Source organism: Coptis chinensis, chromosome 7 (assembly GCF_015680905.1).
Source record: "Coptis chinensis isolate HL-2020 chromosome 7, ASM1568090v1, whole genome shotgun sequence".
In the NCBI taxonomy this organism is placed as follows: Eukaryota; Viridiplantae; Streptophyta; class Magnoliopsida; order Ranunculales; family Ranunculaceae; genus Coptis; species Coptis chinensis.
This window is the reverse complement of record NC_141462.1, coordinates 81,652,921-81,674,427: the sequence shown is the minus strand read 5'-3', so window position 1 is coordinate 81,674,427 and position 21,507 is coordinate 81,652,921. Positions and strand designations below refer to the sequence as shown.

Genomic DNA, 21,507 nt, shown 5'->3' with positions numbered 1-21,507 from the left:
CTTTGAGATTAGTTCAATGTAGTTGCATCCAGTTTTCATTTTCCATTAATTTAATCTTTGAGGGTTAGTTCAAATCCAGTTTCGATTTCCTGACAATTATTTTTTTTATATTAGTTTGATGTATTTGCATTCAAGTTTTGATTTCCCGTTAATTATTCTTTGAGGTTAGTTTAATGCAGTTGTATCCATATTCCGATTTTCTATTAATTACTTTTTAAGATTAGTTTAATGCTTGCATTTGCATCCAGTTTTTGATTTCCCGTTAAATATTATTTGAGGTTAGTTCGATGCATTTGCATCCAATTTTCGATTCCCCATTAATTGTTCTTTGACATTAGTTTCATTCAATATTATATATGTTTTAAAATATTTGTCATTATTGCTTTGCCATTATTTTTTTTCTTCATTTTATATTATATATTTTGTGATGTTATTTTCAATAATTTAATTTTCCACATGTAATTTGTTTTGGTTTGGTATATAATTTATTTAAGCCCAACATCCACTTTAAGCAATCTCGTTATTCCTAATTATATATATATATGAAAAATTTATATAGTGTTGAAAATTTATAAATTTATAAATTTAATTGGAATGTGTCGTAATTATTGTGGCCAGAATTGTGATTTTTCGAATCCTTAACTATGAATAAATGTTTAAATCCCATTATGGATGGTAGCATCAAATCGAAAGGGGTTTAGGAAAATCGTTTTTATGGAAACTATTGTTTTTAGCAATTTAGTTTTTGTCTCATATTTTTTTTTTTTTTTCTGTAATTAGCTATATTATTTAGGAAAAGTTGGAAACTCTGTGAAACTCTAGATGAGATTATTTTTTTAAATTAGTTATAGTGTTTATGAAAAGCTAGAGACTCTCTAAAACTTTAGATCGCGATTGTTTTCTTATTTATATTATACTTTTTATAAGAAATAATAGAGTTTAGAAAAAAAAAAAAAAAGTGTTCAAAAAATAGATTGGTGAGGGTATAACTATAATATATATTTAAGGAATTGAAATATGTCGTAATTATGATTTTTTGAATCTTTAACTGAATAAATGTCTAAATCACATGGCGCATAAAATCGAAAGGGTTTTAGGAAAATCATTTTCGGTGGAAATTATTGTTTTTAGCAATTTAATTTTTTCTCTCCTATTTTTTTTTTTTCGTAATTAGCTATATTGTTTAGGAAAAGTTGGAGATTTTGTAAAACTTTAGATGGGATTGTTTTTTCGTAATTAGTTTAGGAAAAGTTGAAGAGTCTGTGAAACTCTAGATGGGATTGTTTTCTTATTTATATCATACTTTTTTATATTTAGTAATAGAGTTTAGGAAAAATTGGAGTCTCTATAAGGGTATAATTATAATATATATCTAAAGATAAAGATAAATATTTGTTTTCTATTTTATCTCCTACTTTTTTTAATTAATTAGCCATGACACGTGGACACTCTAGAAACGCTTTCTCAATTGAACTGGGTAGAGCTATAATATATATATAAAGATTAAGAGGCCGCGTAGGGAATAACTAGGGAATAGGGATTCCATTTTCGTGTATAACTTACGTTTTCGCGCTAACGTTACTTTTTTATTTTCCCGCCAGGTCTTTTTGTTTGTTGTGTACAATAGTGAGGAGGTGGACTACGTAAAAAGTGTTAATAGGTAATAGAGTTTACACTCCAATGTCAAAAAAACTATTTTCAATAGGGGTGGTATACCGTAGATAATAGAATATTAGTTGATAGAGAAGGTAGAAAATTTTCCATCTCGCTATTAATTGATAAATAGTTCGGGAGACACTTTAACTAATGTCCGAACAAAAAAAATTTCGAACGTCACTTTGAGTAATGTCCCTTTCTAATTCTAAAGTAATTTTTTTAACTCGGACGTCATTTAAAATCTTAAAGTGATGTCTCAACTTAAATTAAAAAGAGACATCACTTTAAGTGACATCCGAGTTTAAAATGTAATTTTTTTTACATTTCTCCATTGGAGAGTATAGAGTATGAATATTTATAGGCTATACAATAATATACAATTAGAATTGTAAAATCATAATGGCACCTATGTGGAGCCTAGGTGGAGGTGTAATTTTATACCCCCATTGGAGATGCTCTTAAGAGAGGGGTTCTAGGGACATATCTTATCTTAATACGTAAACAAACTCAAAATCGTTAGGGCATTTCTATGTTTTGGATTAGGCTAATTTTTTGTAAATATGATTTCCTAATTATTGTAAATATTGTCACAAATAATTAAAAAAATTAAAAATTTCTAAATTTGCCAAATATAGTAATAAAAATGGTGAAAATGAACAGTTTATAATTAGCCAAATTTTGTAAATTGTTAACTACATTTGACAAATTTGGAATTTTTTGATTTTTTTTTTTTATTTGTAACAATGTTTAGAATAGTTATGAGATAATATCTACAAAAAATTAGCCTAATCCAAAACTTATAAATATCATTTTGAGTTTATTTATGTGTTAAGATAAAATATGTCCCTAGAACCCTTCCCTAATTTAATACTGAATCTCTTCCACGTATCAGAATGACTCTACTTAAGTACTTAGAGTATTCCCAGTACAAATAGTTTTGAGGGCAAATAGCCACTTGTTATGAGCTAAAAACAATAACCCAATGCAAATATGACAATGAGGGTAGCTTTTCACTAAGTTATAATGAGAATAACATTTACTAATGAGACATAACTTTTTATTCCATCTCACGTTTATTTTTATTTATTTATTTTTTTTGGTTGGAATGTTTCATTCCTTCCTGCAAGTTTTCAACTTTTTTCGTTTTTTTAGACGGGATGTTTTATTCCATCTGTTGTGTTTTTTTTTCAACATTTTTACATTAAGACGGAATAAAAAATTTCGTCCGAATTTTAAAGTCACATTTGCATTGGGCAATCCTAAGTAACTTTTCACCGAGAAGGTAACTATGAGAGGAAATAGTTCTATGTGGCACCTATGTGGAGGTAACAAGTTGTTGCTTTGGGTGGTTGTGTGGTTGTCCGATAGGCTTCAATTTTTAGTTTCACTTTTATTTTATGTTTTTTTTACTTTAATTATTTATTTTTTCATAATTTTATAGGTTGTAGGAAGAACTATCATGCACATGAACAAGCACCCTTTTCAAAAACTTTGCATTTTATATCATTACTCTGTTGATCAGATTAAATCGAACAGAATGAATTATGGTACATTTTGGCCTCCCTAAATGCAAGCAGGGACTCGAATGCTAGGAATATGAGCAAACACTATTGAAAATGGAGCAACTCTTATTGGCTCCACAAGGTTTACACTTATTGGTTCCAAGAGAGGGATATTCCCAGATGAATTTACAGCCAGTATCCTGCCATTCAGCAGCATCGTCTGGCTGTGTAAGTCTCCGTCCTTTGCTGTAAGGTGGTACTCTTCCCTTGTGCTTTGTGTGCCTACAGTTTGTCTTGATCCTCTAGGTATTCGAGCAAATCTTGTTCTTGGAGATTTGTGTTGGTGATTCAAAGTCCATGTTCTCTTAGAGGCAGTGGTTTCAGTTGTAAGGTGTACGTTAACCGTTGTGTTGCCATCAAGATTGATCAGTAGCACAACAATTCCTTCCTATAAGATTTTTCAAATTAGATTAATCAATCAGAAAGCAAACCTTCAACAATGGAAGTGTATCCAAGTACGTTATGTTCAACTTACTGATTGTTTGGCACAGTGTCCATAAGCACGAATTTTCTTTGTCCCTGTGAAATTTGTTGACAAGACATTTCTTCCCATAAGTTGGTTCCAGAGAAGAGCACTGCAGACAATAAAAAAAGTTCAGTGAATGGGAATTATAACTGTGTATATATATGAGAACAGACGGTACAGTGCAACAAGAACCTGTAGTAATCGGGGTTTGGTACAAAAGTTGTAGTATCCAGTAAGCCATAATTCCCACCAATTAGTGTTTGTCGGCAGTATGTTTTCGTACCATACTTGGATGCCATGCCAAGCTGATCCAAGTACCTAGAATGATATTCAGAGAATCAACCCTTGAAAATAGAAAGTACACGATTTCCAAATAATTCCGTGTGCTTACCAGAAACTAAACACAAATGCATTCGTTACATGATTATGGCCACTGTTATAAGCTCCCCAGCTTCACCAACCCATGCAGTAGCAGAGGTTGCAGACCTATCAAGAATATTCTTGAGGTCGCTGAATGTGTTCATCTCACCATCTAGATAGCTTGGATTAAGAATCTTTTCAACCAGGTGTGAATCTACACCTGCATCAACAAATAAAATGATCAATGACTCCAACTATACGAGAGTTCAACGCACCAAAATAAACTTTTGTAAAATAAACATACCAGGACCAAGATTGTATATGTGGTGAGTGACTATATCCAGCGAACCTGATGTTTTGTCTACGAGTTCTTTGTACCATTTCCCGTCAAAGAACCCACCTGGTGCTATTATTTGAGGTTTAGATTTGAAGCCCCTGTATATATCTTGTACAACTGAGTGGAGCTCGATCACATCAGAGGCGTACTGCGCTGCTGCAACCCTTGTCCCAACTCCATTACCACTCAATTCATTTCCTAACAAGCGAAAAAGAAAAAGAGTAAGAAACTAAATTTCTCATCGTAAAGAGTAGACTCCCGTTGACATATATACATTGAGAAAATAGAATCATCACTACATCTAAATCTAAGTATATAAATGTTCAAGTGGTTAGCCTTCAAGAACATTGGAGAGCTGGACAAGAACCAGAAAGTATCACCAAGCAATGTTATGATATGCAAGGTACAATCTCATTACAGAACTTTTTGACCTAGAACTGTGAAAATATTTATAAAAGCTGTCCTAAACATGCTGTAATTTTCAAACTGGCAAGACTCTTCAAATAGAATAACTAAGTACGTAGGTATTTGTCCTTGTGTGTCAGTTTTAGCTAGTTTTAAGTTTCCTCTACAGCTTTATGCAACAACGAGAGAAGTTCATACCAAGCTCCCAAGCGTAGATATTATAGCCTTTGTTGACGCTATAACGAATAAGAGACGCAGCATTTGTGGAATTCCAAGCTCCTACTGCAGACCCATCAGAAGCAATGGTTCTTCCATTCAGTGCATTTAATCCAAAAATGATCACAGCCCTGAACCACAATTAACGATTTAGTTAAATGCATTATGTAGAATATGTTATATATATCAGATAGTAGTACAAAGTGACACACTACATCCAGAGAAGTGAGACATTTTACAGAAAACTTGTTACCCTGCTTGTTTGAAGAATCTGTTTAGCTCATCCCATCTAGGCATAGGGAGGCATCCTTGACTGAAGCTGAACAATTGCGAGCCATTTTTAATAAATTGGGTACATGGATGATTAGAATCCCCAACGTCATATATCACCTTATCTTGCAAGGTACCTCCCAACCTTAGCTTCAATGGTGAAAAAGCTGTAGAGAATTTGAGCACAAGAGAGAAGTTTATCCGCTTAAATGTCCAAGAAATTTGAGTAACAGAGTTATTTCAGACTATATATTGTTGAAGAAACACTGACCTTTGACGGCATTCAACAAAATATTGTTGTTGATATCCTGCATGGCGAAAGAATAAGAGTTCAGAAACTGAAAATAACACCCCATGCCCTCTACCACAGTTAGTTGTTTTTCTTTTGATTGATAAAATGCAATTTCATTGCCATCAAAAGAAGTATTACAAGTACACCAAGATGGATTACCCTTAGAAAGATACTAAGAGTCAATACCGCCTAACCCAAGAAGCAAAAGAAAGAAGGGAAAGTCACACCACTAATGTGTCCCAATTACATGAGAAATGTTGATAGCTCAACCCTCTAAAGATAACAACTCGATCCCCTTGCACAATCGTTCAAGGTTTCCCTTAACTCCTCTATGATCTTATACGTCTCCTTCGTCTAGTTGTTTTCAGTTAAAAAATTCTTAAGAAATCAACCACCGGAGGACTGAAGGAAGAATCTATTCTTGGATTCAAATTCATTACTAAGGAGAAACTAATCACAATTGAATCTTCTAATCAATATACATTAATTCCTGGGAATTAATAGTACATAGATTTTATGTACCACTGAATTACTGAAAGAAAGTACAATCGTCATGAGGACATATGCAAAAGTACACAGCCGAAATTAACAAAGAAACTAAAAATTTACATCTCAAATTTATCATCTCAAGAACACGTACAACTCTAGAACTTAGGAGTTGTTTCGCAGAAACATTTAAACACATGGTCCTAGAAGGATCATTCATCTGTTTTGCAGAGCAGTATATCAGTTTTACTCAATTTATATACTCTTTAGAACAAATTGAAATTTTGGACCACTCAGCAAAAAACATGAACCATAGTCTGTTAACGAAAATGACAAATGCCCACATCAAATCAAGGCCTATTGATCACGTTCAACCTTTGAACATTCAATTTTTTTTACCACTTTTTACATGAACATAATGCAAAAACAATATAACAGGAGTACAAAAAAAGACGTACCAGATTGAGCAGAGATGCCGTCCCCCAACTACAAGTACCATAATCACATTTCTCAGGAGGCCACCAATCCAAAGTGGCACATATGAAATCGTCATCTATACTTGCAATACCAACTCTTCCATCAATTAAGACAGTCCCTTCCTCATTTTGAGAAACCACAGTTATGCAGCCGAGACTGATCAAGGACAACACACATAACCCCAGAAGCTGCAACCGAGAACCCATCTCTTGGTTTTGTTAAAAAGGAGGCAGTACCTCAAAACTGCATCAAAGTGTGAGCTAAAATACAGGAACTGCCCATTGGAGAAGGGGAGAGGATTTAGGATTGGCAGTTTTTTATATTAATTATTGTTTAATCTGTGGTGTGTCAGATTTCGGTTGTTAACATGGATATTCTATAGTTGGTAGGTCCTCGTTTTCAAGTAAAGTATTGCATTTTAGATACAGCCGATAGACTTTGCTTTACGTCTTTGTTGTTGTCTTTGTTTTTTTCTTCCCTCTATTAGCTTCAAGAGGAAAAAAAACAAAACTCTTCTGGGAAAGATACTGCTTGTTTTTTTTTATCTAAATTAGAGTGGGCCATAGTTGATAAGCCTAACGTAGTCTGAGAAATGATTCTTGAGCATGCAACCATGACTTCCATGTTTTAGGAAGGAAGGAAGGGTCATGAGTTTGGATTAGGTGAAGAATAATACCAAACCCATAGTTTCAAATAAGGCCTTCCTCGATTTCTTTTTCAAACAGCTAGACTTACCAGCTCAGCTCATACAAATGTCACTGCGGTTGCTTGACTACTACACTTCAGTGCCGTAAGGAATAACAAAGCACTTGAGCAGTTGTGCCACTTGTGCTTACATCATCAAAGTATAGCTGTTATAATTGTTAAAAAAAGGAACACGAGAATCCTACCATCTCCTTTCTTTTTCTTTGGAATACAATGATAACAGTAGACAGCAAGCTCTGTCCATAATTACACCATAATACCATTTGCTTCTCTTTTTTTTTAGCGTTACAGTACTACTATTGATACTTTAATGTCACTGCCATGGATTCCTTAAAACTTAAAACTGCCATTTGAAGAGATTAAACGGAGGACTTTGCACTTATTTAAAGCTTCATGTGAGACGCTATATCAGTTCAACGTGAGATTAGCCCTCAATTAATGATTAAGAACAGGTTCAATGAATGAAGAAGAAACAAAAAACAAAAAACAAAAGCATTAACATCACCTTCTGCAAATGCTCTCTTAATCATGGTCACGTTTTGGCCTTCCCCGGTCATGGCCTAGATGTGACATTATATTGTCGTAGATGCACCCTATAGTAGGGGTGTCAACGGGTCCGTCTGTTAGTGTTGTAACAACTAACAACTAATAATCATTCATTTTACGGTTATAATTCTGATTCTGATTCTGGTTAAAATTGTGAAATTATACCCATAATTATTGCATTATGTAATTATTGGTTCCTAACGAGTATTCCAGTTCCGGTTATTTATTTTGGTTATTAAGAGATTTTTATTATTTATACATATTATTTATTAGTTTTATTAAAAAATGTGTACTAAAAACACAAAAATACCGTACAAACGAGTCACTTTTTAAATATTGATATAAGTAATTATATTATTTAATAATAAATAAATTAAATTAAATAATATATTTAATTTTTTTTGATAATCTATTTAAAGTTATAAATTATATTTTTATATTATTTATAACATTAAATATTATAAAAATTACATATTATACTAATAAATAAAATTTAGTAATATATAAATGAACATTTTGAGTTTTTTTATTATTTATTTTGATATTTTTTATGTTAAAAATACCATAACATTCGTTTTCGATCCGATTTCTGGTCCCTTTTTTTTTGTTAAAATATTATTTGGTTCCAGTTCTATATAATATAGTTTTTTTAGTATCTATTTTTAAACAATTTCTAAAAATAGAAACTGAAACTATAATTTTTTCTATGATTCCGGTTTGGTTCCAATTAAATGGGTATCCATCGACACCTTACTCTATAATCTATATAGGCCTATACCGGAGTATTATAAATGTTGAACAAAATCTCATTAACTCTGTCAGACTTAATATATATTTTTTATCAGTGTCAGTCTTAATCGTCACTGGTTATCCGACCTACTACTTTACTTTATGATCCCCGAGAGGCCGAGATCATTCTCACTCCGAATCAGAGCACAACTTGTAATAACTGTTGAAAGGAAGATGGGGGTTATCTCGAGATGGCTTATAAAGCCAAAAAAAAATCTGACGAGGCAGTCTACAGTAATTACAAAAAAAAAATATATATATATATATACAAGAAGTTAGTCTTCTCTCTGTTACTTTCTCTCAATTGCAAACTCAAAACTCAGTTTACTCTTTTCATAACTATAAATTATTACCCATGTTTAAATCTTTAAACCTTTTTTTTAAAAACAATATAAAAACATTAGGCCAACTATAAATTAATTATTTTTTGCTGGTCGTAAAAAATATGAGAGATTAGAAATAGCCGGTTGAGAAGTGTGGTTCTCCAGGCTATCATATAGTGCATATCATCGCGCACATAAAGTTAGAATGAAAAAAATCGCCTTTGTTGGTCAATTTGGCAAATTTATTAGTAGAAAACCGGCAATATGCAGGTTATAGAGATTAAATTTGAGTTTTAAAATTGTATTGCAACAAACTTTCGAAAAAACAAAATAACATGTATTTATTATTTTCTTGATGTAAACAAAATAACATGTGTTAAGATTTGTATGAAGTTTGGAATTGCCCTAAATTCCATAAAAAGCTTCTAACAATCTAGGAAAGACAATACTTCAAGGATTTCGGATGATTGTTAAACAAAGGGTTAACTAGTATTATCCCTACTAGATGAGCCAATTGGGATTTCTCCTCCACTAGATAGCCAATTAGGGTTTCTCTCTAAACACACCATTAAATGTTCTTATTATTTTCCTCCAAAAAAAAACACCATTCAATTTCAATTAGGTGGAAAATTATATTGTCATTATTTTTTTAAAAAATATTCATTTTGGAGACATTTGACTTTTCAATTTAACAAAATCAAACTAAGTTGACCGTGTGTTGGGAGAGGAGAGGAGACCATAATTTCCCATCTACTGGGAGATTGGGGTATTCGCTGTGGGTTGTTGGCTTCTTACCAGAAAGATATAATCTGTTAGTTTTGGCGGAACACAAGTTTTTACTCTTTCCTTCTGTTTTGGGTTTGCCCAGTCTTTTTTATTTTTAATTGGGTTTAAGTACGAGGCTGTCTATTTGGACGGTTAATAACGAAGCGGCGCTCAGTCAATGAGAGATTGATCTCTCCTTATCCGGCTTATCGTTTGTCTTACTTTATTTCCAACCAATATAACACTCACGTCATCAAAAATGGCACGTCATAACCTGCACTGAAAGGTCTGCTAATAACATAAAGAGCGTATAACACCTTTGAAGTTTTAAGGCCACATTCATTAATTATAAATCAGACAGATAAAAAGACCCTCTTATAGTTTAATTTGTTGGTCTTCAACATGATGCTGTAGTTGTTAATTACCTACTAAACATAACAAATTATATCATAAATAGTACAATGAGGGGCTGGCGGTTCTCTTAATACAAAAGTGTTGACTGGATCCAAATAAATATTAGTTTCAGAAATGAGATTAATGAAAATACAAGCTGATAATAAGTTAATCCCCTCGAGCATCAATGCTAAATTTAAAGTTGTGCTTCAAAACCGAGTGAGTAGATCAAGTTTGCGTGCTTCAAAAAATTTGCAGCGACTTTTACCAGTTGATTCTATTTCCTCGCTCTTCCTTTTGTATCCAGTGACACCAACACTACTTAATTTCAGTTGGCGGCGATTGCCATTTTTGTCGCTGCTACTTTCTTCGTCAAGATCAGCTTCCCTAAAACAAGAAAAGATATAAGGACACCCAGATGCATAATATATCCTGCCATACCGAATAGCAGTACTTATTTAACTTTTTCAGATGGACTAGAGCCTGGACTCACCAGAAAACTTCCACTAGTTTCTTGAAGTAGGGGGTGCATGTACCCCAACTGAAACGGACCAATGTAGGGAACCCAAAAACTGAATGTTTGTGATCATCCAACCAGGCCTTTGTTGCAGGATCTAAGTGATTTAAGACAAATCAAATTCCTTAGCGCCTATATTTTTTCAAATCAACAAGGAAAACAAGAATAAATAGGAAGCACCCTAGGGCGTGCGTTAATTACAGTAACCCCTTACCTCCTGGGTATCCAGACCCAAACTTCGTGTGCATATTCTCTGCCGTTTCATCAGGTACCCAATTACGTAAAGCTCGGTCTCTGGTCACCTATATTGAAGAAGATAGTTACAAAAAAGGAAAGAAACAGACCCAATGAAAAATTTATAGGAGATGATTAACATGAAGGGGCTCTAATAACCTTAGCAACTATGCTTGCACCACTGACAACTGGATACAGACTATCAGCTTTCTTTGCAACCACAAATTTGACACTTGGAAATCTTTCTGATAACTTAATTCTGTACTTCTCTGGATCACCTACAGTATCCACATACACCTGGAAGTATTTTCGACGAAAATAGGCATTTAGCATTGAAAAGTTGAGAGTAAAAAAATAGCAAGAAAACCAAGTACAATAGAAATATCCTCATAGGACATGATAACAACTTATACTGGATATTTATACCGTCGAAACAGGTCTTATAAAATGCGAGTTGCTAACACATTTAACTATTTTAGAAAAGGTAAATAAGAGGAACTACCACTTTATATTATCTAGAAAACTGTTTACCTCAGTCAGAAGAACCCCGAGTTCAAGCACCCTGGCAACAAGGCCACTAGCGGAATCGTGTGATATTTCATTTAGGTTTATCTTAGTTCTGTTTGCAAGCAGAAGGGATCCTTGCATCAAAATGTGAAAAAGAGAAAAAGAAAAAAAGATAAAGATACACAATAAGGTTTTTAACCTCTTTAGCATTTTAGCCGAGAGTTCTCTAGGATCTATAATGTCAACAGCCCAACCAATTGACTCATCTGCCTTCAAATTTTCAAATAATTCTTCCCTTTTCTCCTCTTTTAGAGTCTTTGAATCTGTAGAAGAATGAAAGAAATAAAAAAAATTGAACACTAGTAATACTGAATACAAATATCATATCATTGAGATACTAGTAGAAAACATAAAGGAAAGTAACGCTCCCGAGCCTCTTGAGCTTTAATGGGTGAGCACTCGCATACGAGCTCAATTATTATTATTTTATTGTTTATTTATTTTATTTTTGCTCAAGCTCAACTCCGTTTGCACAAATAGATCAAATTTCAGCTTGTCGAATTGTGAATTTCTCCATAAGCTCGAACTTGTTTAGGGAGGCTACAACAATGTATACCAAAAGAATGACACAACGTAGGCACATACTGTACTACATACATGGAGTTGACTTTGTTAACCCTCGCACAAATAATCCCCTTAATGGGATCACAGGTCACACACATCTGTCAACAACCCCCCTTCTCAGCGATATTGCTAGACAAACATTTTAATTATTATTTCTTTTTAATATTGCTGTTGCACTTGAGCCGGCAACATACCTGAAATAAACCACTCAGATACAATGTTCAGAACCACTTGCTCTAAAAGCTCAAACTTGTAGAGGGAGGCTGCAACAATATATACCAAGGTACCAAATACATGATAGGCAGTTAGGCACATACCATACCACTAACATGGACTCTATTAACACCCCCACAAATATGGAGTCAACTAGCTAACACTCCCCTTCAATGGGACTGCAGGTCACACACATCCAACAACAAAAGTGAGCACACTCTCAAAAATTACATACACAAGGGGTCTATACATATGCAATAGACCGATCACACGACAGCCATCAGAACGCGAGTGATGAAGGGAAGGGAGGCAGCGCGGCCCAAGCCTAAATTCAACATACTTTTGGGTGCGGTGGTTTTTCATGGAAATGTTACTTAAAAAAAATGGCGTCTTTTGATTTCCTGCTGTCATTTTTAGTGAGCTAAGAGGAAGGTGGAACTACACTAGGTATGTAAGTACGACGCTACAATAAAAGTAAACATATTCTTTTAAAGCCTCATATATGAAATCCACTATCTAGTCTAATGTATCGCTAATGATGATCTATATTTGAAAATCGTTATCGTTATGCTTCATACTTCTTTCAAGCACACAACTTCTACCACCAAAAGAGTAAGGCAAAACAAAAAAGCTAATACAACTACTCATAAAGTATAGGGTGATATGAGAAGCATTGAATCATCACTATGGCTTTGGAAAGAATGGAAAGGTGGATATTTGATAATTTTATCTCGTATCTCGTGAAGTAATATCAACGTTGTGTACGGAAAATATATTGTAGATTTGCAGGTTATCTTGTTTTCTAGACTAGGTGAATTTGTTTGTATATGAGGTCAATGTAATTCTCCATATAAACCCTAAAAGGGTCTATGTCTTATAAACCAAGACTTAATAAAATTCAGCATATTCTCATTTTCCTTAACAACAACAAGGATCATGATTCACCCGATAGCAACAGAACGGAAGCCACCCTCTTCAACCAGGCTTAGTGCAGCAATGTAGTCAATATACTATAACCAAATACACAAACCCAATTTCAAAGCGCTTGAAGAAAACAAAAAAACTCACCAGCAAAACTTAAGGTGGAAAGAGTATCTTTATAGGATACAGAACAATACAAGCATCCATAAACCATGGGACCTGAAAAACAAATAAACACAGACCACAATACTAAATCAAACATTTTACAAAAAAATAAAAAATAGTAGTACCTAAAACCGGGCCTCTTCCAGCTTCATCAATACCCATCATGCATGGTTTCGAACCCCATTCTCGTATTCCTTCTGACCCCATTCCCTCCCGCCCAATTTTCTCTACTCGAGTAGACAAGGACTGAAAATGAGAAATTGCTAAACAACTTTTTATTCTAGTTCATGGGCCCTTAAAGCCCATCACAGTTTGGGCCGAACCAGGCCCGTTAGAAAAAACTAAAGTATATATAAAAAACTGTTAAGTAGGGTTTATTATTCCTTGGTCATTGGTGAGCTATATATCAAAAACCCTACCAAGCAACCATGGTATGGGGGGGCATCACTTTTTATCTGAATTAGATCTTATTTTAAAGATATACTGATTTATTATTATACCTTTGTGTGAATTTTACACAGTCAAAGAGGAAGGTCAGAGAACCAAAGGAAGAGACAGTGACACTAGGACCTGCTGTAGGAGAAGGGGAGCAGGTTTTCGGTGTGGCACATATTTATGCGTCATTTAATGACACTTTTATTGTGAGTGATAATTACTTTTTTTATTTACTTTATATTTGTCATGGGGTCAATTATAAAAAAAAAATGTTTATTATTTTAACTGCAGCATGTTACTGATTTATCTGGAAGAGAAACCATGGTCCGTATTACAGGTATGTTCTTGAATTTTAATTTCAAATCGTACTGAGCTGTAGCCTTATAGGAAGTGCAAGAGGCTCAAGTTTTTCTATATTATTTTAATTCTTTTAATCATTTCGCATGTTGTATCTCATCCCTTAAGTTCTAAGTTATGATGATTTATATTTTTCTGGTTATTCATCTTTTGTTATCCTTGTGTTTACACTTGCAGATACGGTTTAGATACCGATAGGTTTTTATGAAGTCTTCTCTTAGCAGCAAAACTTGTCATTTTAATCGGTCCCTTTTTTTTCCGTAAAAGACTGAGTGCTTTAGAGAGGGATAGTGAGACCCAGGCCCCTGGTTCAAGGCAAAGACAAAATATGGGGCCTTTAATGGAGGAAAATAAGATCTAGTGTAAACTATTAAAAGTAAAATAAAAGTGTACTAAAATTGGAAAATGGAAAAAACCCCCATTTTGTAGCTTTTATACATACAGTAAATTGAAAAAGAAGCTCCAAATTTTGTTATGCCCAGAGTAGAACAATGAATTTTTTTTTTTTTGAAACCTTACCTTCTAAATTTGAAATTGACAATCAATAATTAGAGATGAAAATAAAGTGGAAGTGAGACAGGAATATGGAGAGAAGATTTTTTTTTTTTTTTTTTTTGCTCGGTAAAAGTGATATTCCATTAATAATAGAAAAGTAGGCTGAGAAGGCCTACATTACAAGAGAACAACCGAAAAATAAATATTTACAAGCGATGAAACAAACCATAAGAAGAAAAAACAAAAAACCCCTGACATGCACCGTCACCCCATGTCTAAAAACATAAGACGATCCCATCTAGCAACAAAATCCTCAAAGAAGCATTCTCTAAACTCTTTGAAGACTTTAGACCACCGAAATAACAAAACTTTTATCGAGAGAATTGTCTTCTTACGCGAAATAGAGATGCCATCAAAGTGACGACGGTTTCGCTCTAGCCAAATGCCCCACATGATCGCAAATGGTAATAAGCTCCACATGCGATTTCCAGAAGAAGAGAAAGGGCCATGACTCCAACCTTTAAGCAAATCCAATACCCGGCCCGGGCATACCCAAGTCATTCCAGACTCTAAAAGAAAAGCAGACCATATTTTCCAAGAAAAAGGACACTAAAGAAGTACATGATTCACAGACTCACCATCTTTTCTACACAACTGACAATAATTGACCAAACACATTTTCCGACGCCTAAGGTTATCAATGGTAAGGATGCGTTCCAAGGAATATGGAGAGAAGATGAATACAGATTGTTGGACTCTTGATTCGTTGAAAGTTATTTATTCATATCTCTTATTTATTTATTTATTTATAGTTTTTTTTCAAGAAAGAAAGTTGGTTAAATGAGGACACTTATAAAGAAATAAGTTCATGACTCATTTTGTGACCGCTAGATTAATGATAATCTTTAATGAACTTGTGGAATGTGTACTTTTCATAATTAATATTCTCCAAAATTTAGTCCGAGAAGAGAAAGAATTTAGTTAATTAGTTGCATCGAATGACTTGTATCCTTGGTTTACTAAAATATTACACAATTGAAAATAAGATTTGGTGAAAGTGTAAGGCTAGTTTAGTAATAATGAGGCCTTTCCAAATGAGAGGCCTTAGGCAGCCGCCTAACTCACCTAATGGACGAGCCGGCACTGCTTGAGACCCTAATTTCTTGGAGAGTTTTTTTAAAATTTTTAATTGAAACCTTACTTATGCATAGAGAGAGAGAGAGTACAAAGGGTTTAACTTGAGGTTATGATATGCTGGTCCAATAAGATGTACATAACAATACTCCAGAAACTGCATATTAATATACTCTTGACACCTGATTAATTATCTTTGTCCAAGCTTATGACTAAAATTCAGATTTTTTTTTAATATCTTTATAATTATAGATCTATACACGCATGGTTACACACCTATATAGCTCTATGAGCCGTGTCCCTATGTCGGTGTTCTTTTGGGTGCTGTGTCGGACACTGATGCATGTATTCATGTCAGTGAAACTTAGTATTTTTCTGTTTTATGTGTGTTTGTTGGATATGTAGGCTTACACGTCAAACGCCTTTAAGGCTCAGATCCTAGCCGGTGGTTGAGTATTAATAAACGCCTTTACTTAAAAACACACACACACATGTTCATATAGTTTACCGTAATATATACATGTATTTGTGAATTTTTTGCTTAAAAAGAATAACAAAACAAAAAAAAAGTTTTATTTTTGCTTAGCCTATATATGGTATATCAAGCACGCCTGGCATAATACTCCTTTTGTATATTCTTTCTTATATAGGAGGGATGAAGGTCAAGGCTGATAGGGACGAATCTTCTCCATACGCAGCTATGCTTGCTGCACAAGATGTTGCTCAACGGTGCAAGGTGCATATATTCATATGTTTCTGTTAGTGACTGTCATTTTTTTGAACTCTTGACTTTATATTTGCTGAATGACTTGCACTGTCTGTCTGTGATCCCGAGTAGTAATCATGTTTTTATTGCCATTACAACTCTTTTAGGAACTGGGAATTACTGCTTTGCACATAAAGCTTCGTGCTACTGGAGGAAACAAGACGAAGACACCTGGTCCAGGTGCCCAGTCTGCCCTCAGAGCTCTCGCTCGATCTGGGATGAAAATTGGTCGCATTGGTAAGCCTTAGCCTTTTAAGTTTTAGCATTTAGTTAGCCAATCACAAAATATCTAGGTCAGTTAACTGGCTCAAGAAGGTTTTATAGAAGGTCTATAGTGTCCTGGCTATGCCCATCTCCACTGCCGTGGTGTGAATAGTCTCTCTAACTAATTCAGTTAGTAACTTTGTATAAACTCCAGTTTGGAGTATTGTCATGAAATAAGGTTTCCTTCTATTTTTTTTCTCTTGATGCAATCACCTGGAATATATCTGCCATGAAAATTCATATGCCCCTTTATGTTACTTCTCTCATGAATATCTCCTAGGTTAGGAAATTGAATTATGTATGCTTACAAATGGATGGAAATTCTCCATTAGAAAATTAGAAAGTGATATTGCAAGTTTGTCTTGGGTCGTATCTGTGTCGTGTGTCACTGTCCGTGCTTTATAGGTCCTTTCAGCCATGTTTTGTTTTTTAGTCATTATTTTTATTCAGCTTTTCCATTAAAGCATCGGAGAGCATTGATTTATAAGGATTATTTTATAAGCATCATAGAGAATTGATTTACAAGGATATGAATAGTTTTGACTAATTCATTGTTTCATGCTCATACGTTCAGAGGATGTGACCCCCATTCCCACTGACAGCACTCGCCGAAAGGGTGGTCGAAGAGGGAGGAGGCTCTAAGCTTTTCTTTTTTCATCCAGATCCAGTTCATCTCGTAGACTGCCGTGGTAATTTTAAGTTCAATTTAAAATTGGCTAGCTCAAGAAATTCTAGAGTTTTTTTTAACTCAAATGAGTCTTGCCAGTTTCCCTTATGCTGGGATTTTGAATTCATTTAAGTGGCCGTAGCTCCCTTCTATGTATGATGGTTTAATTTGACTGTATCCCTTTTGGGTTTGTTGAATTCGGTGCAAATTTAATCTTGTGTATGGTTTTTGCCTAATTTTTCCCATGGGTAACGTCCTTATTTAAAAGATAAAGTTGGAGCATATTCTTGATCTTGTAGGAACGGTAGCCTACTAAATAAGTAAATAGTAGTAATTATATGAGAAAGTAGTAGAAGGATTAAAATAAGATAAGAGCTGTTGAGTGGGAAAATTCTCAGTAAACATAAACTAACCAATGCGATTTCAGTGATCTATAAGGGCATCTCCAACAATGAGCGTGGGAATAATTTCCTCAAATCTGAACTAAAGTCTCTTTGTTAGTGTCATCTATAAGGGCATCTCCAACAATGAGGGGTGTAAAATTATACCTCCACATAGACTCTATTTAGGTGTCATTAGGATTTTATAACTCTAATTGTAAATTATTGTATAGTCTATAAATATTGTTTCAACGTAGAAGTGTGAAAAAGTTTGATTTTAGATGATTTTTGAGGAACCTCACTTTAAGTGAGGGAGATGGGGAATTCCCACCTTTTCTATCAATTAATAGTCTATTATTTACGGTTTAGCATCCCCGAGTTTTTTGATATTTGGAGTGTAAACTTTCCACTCTATATGGTTTATACTCCCGCCCCCTTTAGAGATGCTCTAAGTAGTTTTTGAAACCAGGCCATTTTTCTGCTTCACTCTCATAGTTTCATTATCTCCTCTCTGGTTCTCTAGTTCCCACTTGTTCTTTCTTTGTCGTTGAATTATCATGATGAATGACTGCTAAGCAATATGTTTGATTCCATGAGTTCAAATTCGCAAAAATAAAGGGCGGGTGTTTGGGTAGATTGTAAACAATAGTGGATTGTGTGCAGAACACTGCTGAAGTGAGTGAAGTCTACTAATGTAAACTGTGAAAATCTTATAAATTTGAAACGACTACAATTCTACAAAGCATGGTTTTGCATGGCTGAAACAGTCTTGCATAATAAGATTACAACGGGTGATTAATTTGCCCTCCCCTTTCTTTCCCTCCCTCCTTTCCAATTTAGCTCACGGAATTGTCCTACATAGTTGGCTGGAGAACCGCTTGTTTGGTGTAGCATTGCATCAATCTCATCATCGTCCTTCATTTGAAGCTGTAAATAATATTACAATTCAGTCAAACTCAAGTGTTAGAAACCAAGCTTCCAAATTGATGTGCATTTCAAAGACATTACGGCTGCATTTATCTTTGCATTAAACCAAAATCATCAATTATTCAACTCAAATGTGTAAGAACAAGCTTGAACTTTAAACTTCTGGATCATCATTTTTAGGCCAGCAAGTATTTAGAAGAGATCGTGCATCGGTGCATGTATTTTAAGTTCAAAATCTTCCCAAAAAAAGCACTTCAGCATTTCAGCAAAGCAGAATGGGGCCTAAATATGAGAGAGAGAGAGAGAGAGACCTCATCTGGTGTTTTCCCTTTTTTGATATAACGACCATCAAACAGAAAGGCAATTGCTTCGATCTCAAGACATTGTTGCTCGCAATATACTTTCATCAGATTCTTCAGTGGAATATCTCTCCGGATCCTAAAGTGGAGTTGATTCCCATCCTACAACAAAAAAAAGTGAACACTAAAATCAGTGCTCGGTACCATTGTCAAGGTAATATGTATGTGATGACCTAGCTGCTTGGGCTACAAATGGAGTAGGTATGGGTCATCTCCCAATTTGTATTGCAGAGTATGGTGTGGAACCCCTTTTTCTATAGTTAATGAAAATATATCCATTATCGAAAAAAAGACCATATACAGGCACTACAGCAACTAACACAAGGTTGTAAAATGAACTTAATGAACCACATCATTCACATGCATTTCCAATACATTGTTCCAAGAGCTGGCTTTGACTCGTAGTGAGATCATAGTACAAAATATTGCGATATATATTAAAATTTCAGCAAAAGATACGTAAATATTCCAATATATTTAGAGATATATGTAACTGCAAATATCGATGATATTTATGATATATTACGATATTTTACGATATTTTTTGGTGATAACAATTTTATTATATATTTATCATTATATTTCAAATAAATATAAATTATATATCATGATATATCAAGAAATATCTACAATATCTACGATATTTGTCGATATTTTAGATATATCCACAATATTTGCATATGAAATAATATCAAATATTTCCAAAAAAAAGGATATATCTACGTACATATCTATAAATCAGAAATCGATATTTTGCCATATCCTAATATTTTGTACTATGGTCAGGATAGCTATGTACTCAACCTATATAGATCTGCATTGGGAAATAGACATATCAAGGCAGTTCAACAAAGGGAAGCCAAATGTAAGGCAGGGGTGCTACAGTTGAAAATGCAGGGCCAGGGCATGATTTGGAGGTCTGTATTGTCTGTTGATACTAGTCCAAATGAAGTGGTTCTTTCGAGCATATTAGACACTTAAAATCAAAGACTGAATCAAGTTAAGCTCTAGAAAAATAACTTCAAGTAAAGATGCAATTCAAATAGCCCCTTAAGATCTAACACCAAGTCACCCAAAGAAATCATTGAAGATCTAACACCAAAAATAACACTATAACGTACATGCACATATATACACACATACAAAATAACTAGAAAGAAACTATGAACCAAAGTTGAGTGAGCTTTGGATAAAACCTGGCTGTTAATCTTCACATTGACGTGCGAAGATTGATTCTTATGGTTCTCGTTTTCTTTGTTCATCTCAACTTGTGGTATTTTTCTGCTTCTGTGTATACAGTGAGCTCTCTATGTTGTTGGTCTGTTGGAGCAGAGAGAACCTTCTCAAGGATAAAACAATGTTGTTTAGAAAGATGAATTTATTACATTGCAATGAAATGAAAATGCTAGAGTTTGCATGACCAACCCATACAACAACTGTTTAATGTTATGTGACCAAATCTATCAGTCTTCAGTCTTTACAGTCTTGCTTGTCATGGTGAACATAACTTTATCGCTCTAACTTTATCTGTGTATTAATAAAACTTTCAGTACGACACCAAACCAAACAACTCCTACCTAACACTCCGAGGTAAATTAATTACTACAAACTTACAAAGTACAGACCATAGTTCTACTAGTTTACAGGTGTTCAGGGTAGGGTTTTTGGTACGTTTTCGTACGTATTTTTTAGTCATCAGGCCCACTAGGCCACTACCCATATCAATATCGAAATTTGACACACACAGGGCCCAATCATTGTGGGCCGGAGGCCCGAGCATCAACTAGCCTAAAATGGCGGTGACATCTGTATCTACTATTAGTCTATCTCTACACTATATGATAGCCGGGTATTTAGGAACTCCTCTAAACTATCGAGTAGGCAATTTGTAATCTCCATAGTTGCACAATTTCAAAACACCTCCCTCACAAAAATTAGAACAAACCCCCTATTTATTAATAATTTAGAAAAACCTCTCTAATATCACTTAAATTATATAATTATCCCCAATTTCTCTAGCTAATATTAGAACAAGTTCTTTTTTATTAATAATTTAGAAAAATCTTTCTAATGTCACTTAAATAACATAATTATCTCATATTAAAAAAAATAGATGAGCCTTTCTTATATAATTACAATTAGAATCCAAAAAAATCATGTTAACTATCGAACTCGAGGAACGGGTTTTAAGACTTTAAGACTTTAGAAGAAAAAAAAACCAATGTACAGCATGGTTTTCATACTTGTTATATTAGAGTTTTGGAGAAGGTAAGGGATCGGTTTACTCAGAGTGATTTTTTGCTCACAGTGTTCGTGCCTCCAAGCGAATTACCAGCCACACTTGTATTACCAGTTCCACAAAAAAGGGAAAGTTAAGATTCTCAAAAATTTCAGTTTTACTGATTTGTCCCTCTTAAAAAAAAAAAAAAAAACAAAATACGGCGATAGAATACAAAAAAGTTGGAACAAAAAGATAAAAAGGTCGAACCTCTCA

The 21,507-nt window shown here is 34.1% G+C and overlaps 3 protein-coding genes and 1 long non-coding RNA gene across 9 annotated transcripts; 1 reads left to right on the top strand and 3 right to left on the bottom strand.

Moving 5' to 3' along the window:
* Positions 1-3,135: 3,135 nt before the first annotated feature.
* LOC147489298 (heparanase-like protein 3) lies at positions 3,136-6,869 on the bottom strand. The gene is given in 10 exon segments (XM_086571240.1): positions 3,136-3,606; positions 3,694-3,793; positions 3,877-4,002; positions 4,076-4,133; positions 4,136-4,264; positions 4,349-4,579; positions 4,985-5,133; positions 5,256-5,439; positions 5,544-5,580; positions 6,509-6,869. Coding segments are annotated over 10 exon segments (1,626 nt in total). The 5' UTR covers positions 6,734-6,869; the 3' UTR covers positions 3,136-3,219.
* Positions 6,870-10,015: 3,146 nt separating this feature from the next.
* LOC147489297 (Polynucleotidyl transferase, ribonuclease H-like superfamily protein) lies at positions 10,016-13,476 on the bottom strand. Of its 6 annotated transcripts, none has more exons than XM_086569967.1 (8): positions 13,355-13,476; positions 13,212-13,283; positions 11,506-11,629; positions 11,331-11,418; positions 10,959-11,096; positions 10,780-10,867; positions 10,542-10,662; positions 10,016-10,435 (listed from the first exon to the last, which is right to left on the bottom strand). In XM_086569967.1, the coding sequence occupies exons 1-8, from the start codon at positions 13,434-13,436 to the stop codon at positions 10,258-10,260; spliced, it is 891 nt and encodes a 296-aa protein (XP_086426093.1). In that variant the 5' UTR covers positions 13,437-13,476; the 3' UTR covers positions 10,016-10,257. The 6 variants fall into 6 exon arrangements, with proteins under 6 accessions (XP_086426093.1, XP_086426098.1, XP_086426094.1 ...); XM_086569972.1 differs by having other exon boundaries at positions 10,016-10,430; XM_086569968.1 differs by having other exon boundaries at positions 13,212-13,313; positions 13,388-13,471.
* An 88-nt stretch (positions 13,477-13,564) lies between these two features.
* Positions 13,565-17,583, top strand: LOC147489296 (small ribosomal subunit protein uS11y). Its single transcript, XM_086569973.1, has 6 exons — positions 13,565-13,660; positions 13,751-13,870; positions 13,956-14,001; positions 16,301-16,386; positions 16,524-16,653; positions 17,255-17,583. Exons 1-6 carry the CDS (start codon positions 13,658-13,660, stop codon positions 17,320-17,322), a joined length of 453 nt encoding a protein of 150 aa, XP_086426099.1. The 5' UTR covers positions 13,565-13,657; the 3' UTR covers positions 17,323-17,583.
* Positions 17,584-18,403: 820 nt separating this feature from the next.
* LOC147489295 (uncharacterized) lies at positions 18,404-20,518 on the bottom strand. Its single transcript, XR_015202520.1, has 3 exons — positions 20,210-20,518; positions 18,966-19,115; positions 18,404-18,654 (listed from the first exon to the last, which is right to left on the bottom strand). It is a non-coding gene; the product is annotated as an uncharacterized LOC147489295 (long non-coding RNA).
* Between the last annotated feature and the right edge of the window lie 989 nt (positions 20,519-21,507).

Bases quoted from the DNA above. Each gene is read 5' to 3' on its own strand.
- LOC147489296 (XM_086569973.1), top strand. The intron at 14,002-16,300 runs GTATGTTCTTGA...TTTCTTATATAG, and splicing joins AACCATGGTCCGTATTACAG to GAGGGATGAAGGTCAAGGCT. The intron at 16,654-17,254 runs GTAAGCCTTAGC...TCATACGTTCAG, and splicing joins GATGAAAATTGGTCGCATTG to AGGATGTGACCCCCATTCCC.
- LOC147489297 (XM_086569966.1), bottom strand. From the start codon at position 13,436: ATGGGGTCAGAAGGAATACGAGAATGGGGTTCGAAACCATGCATGATG. The intron at 11,097-11,330 runs GTAAACAGTTTT...AAATACTTCCAG, and splicing joins TCGGGGTTCTTCTGACTGAG to GTGTATGTGGATACTGTAGG. The intron at 10,436-10,541 runs GTGAGTCCAGGC...TTCTTGTTTTAG, and splicing joins AAACTAGTGGAAGTTTTCTG to GGAAGCTGATCTTGACGAAG.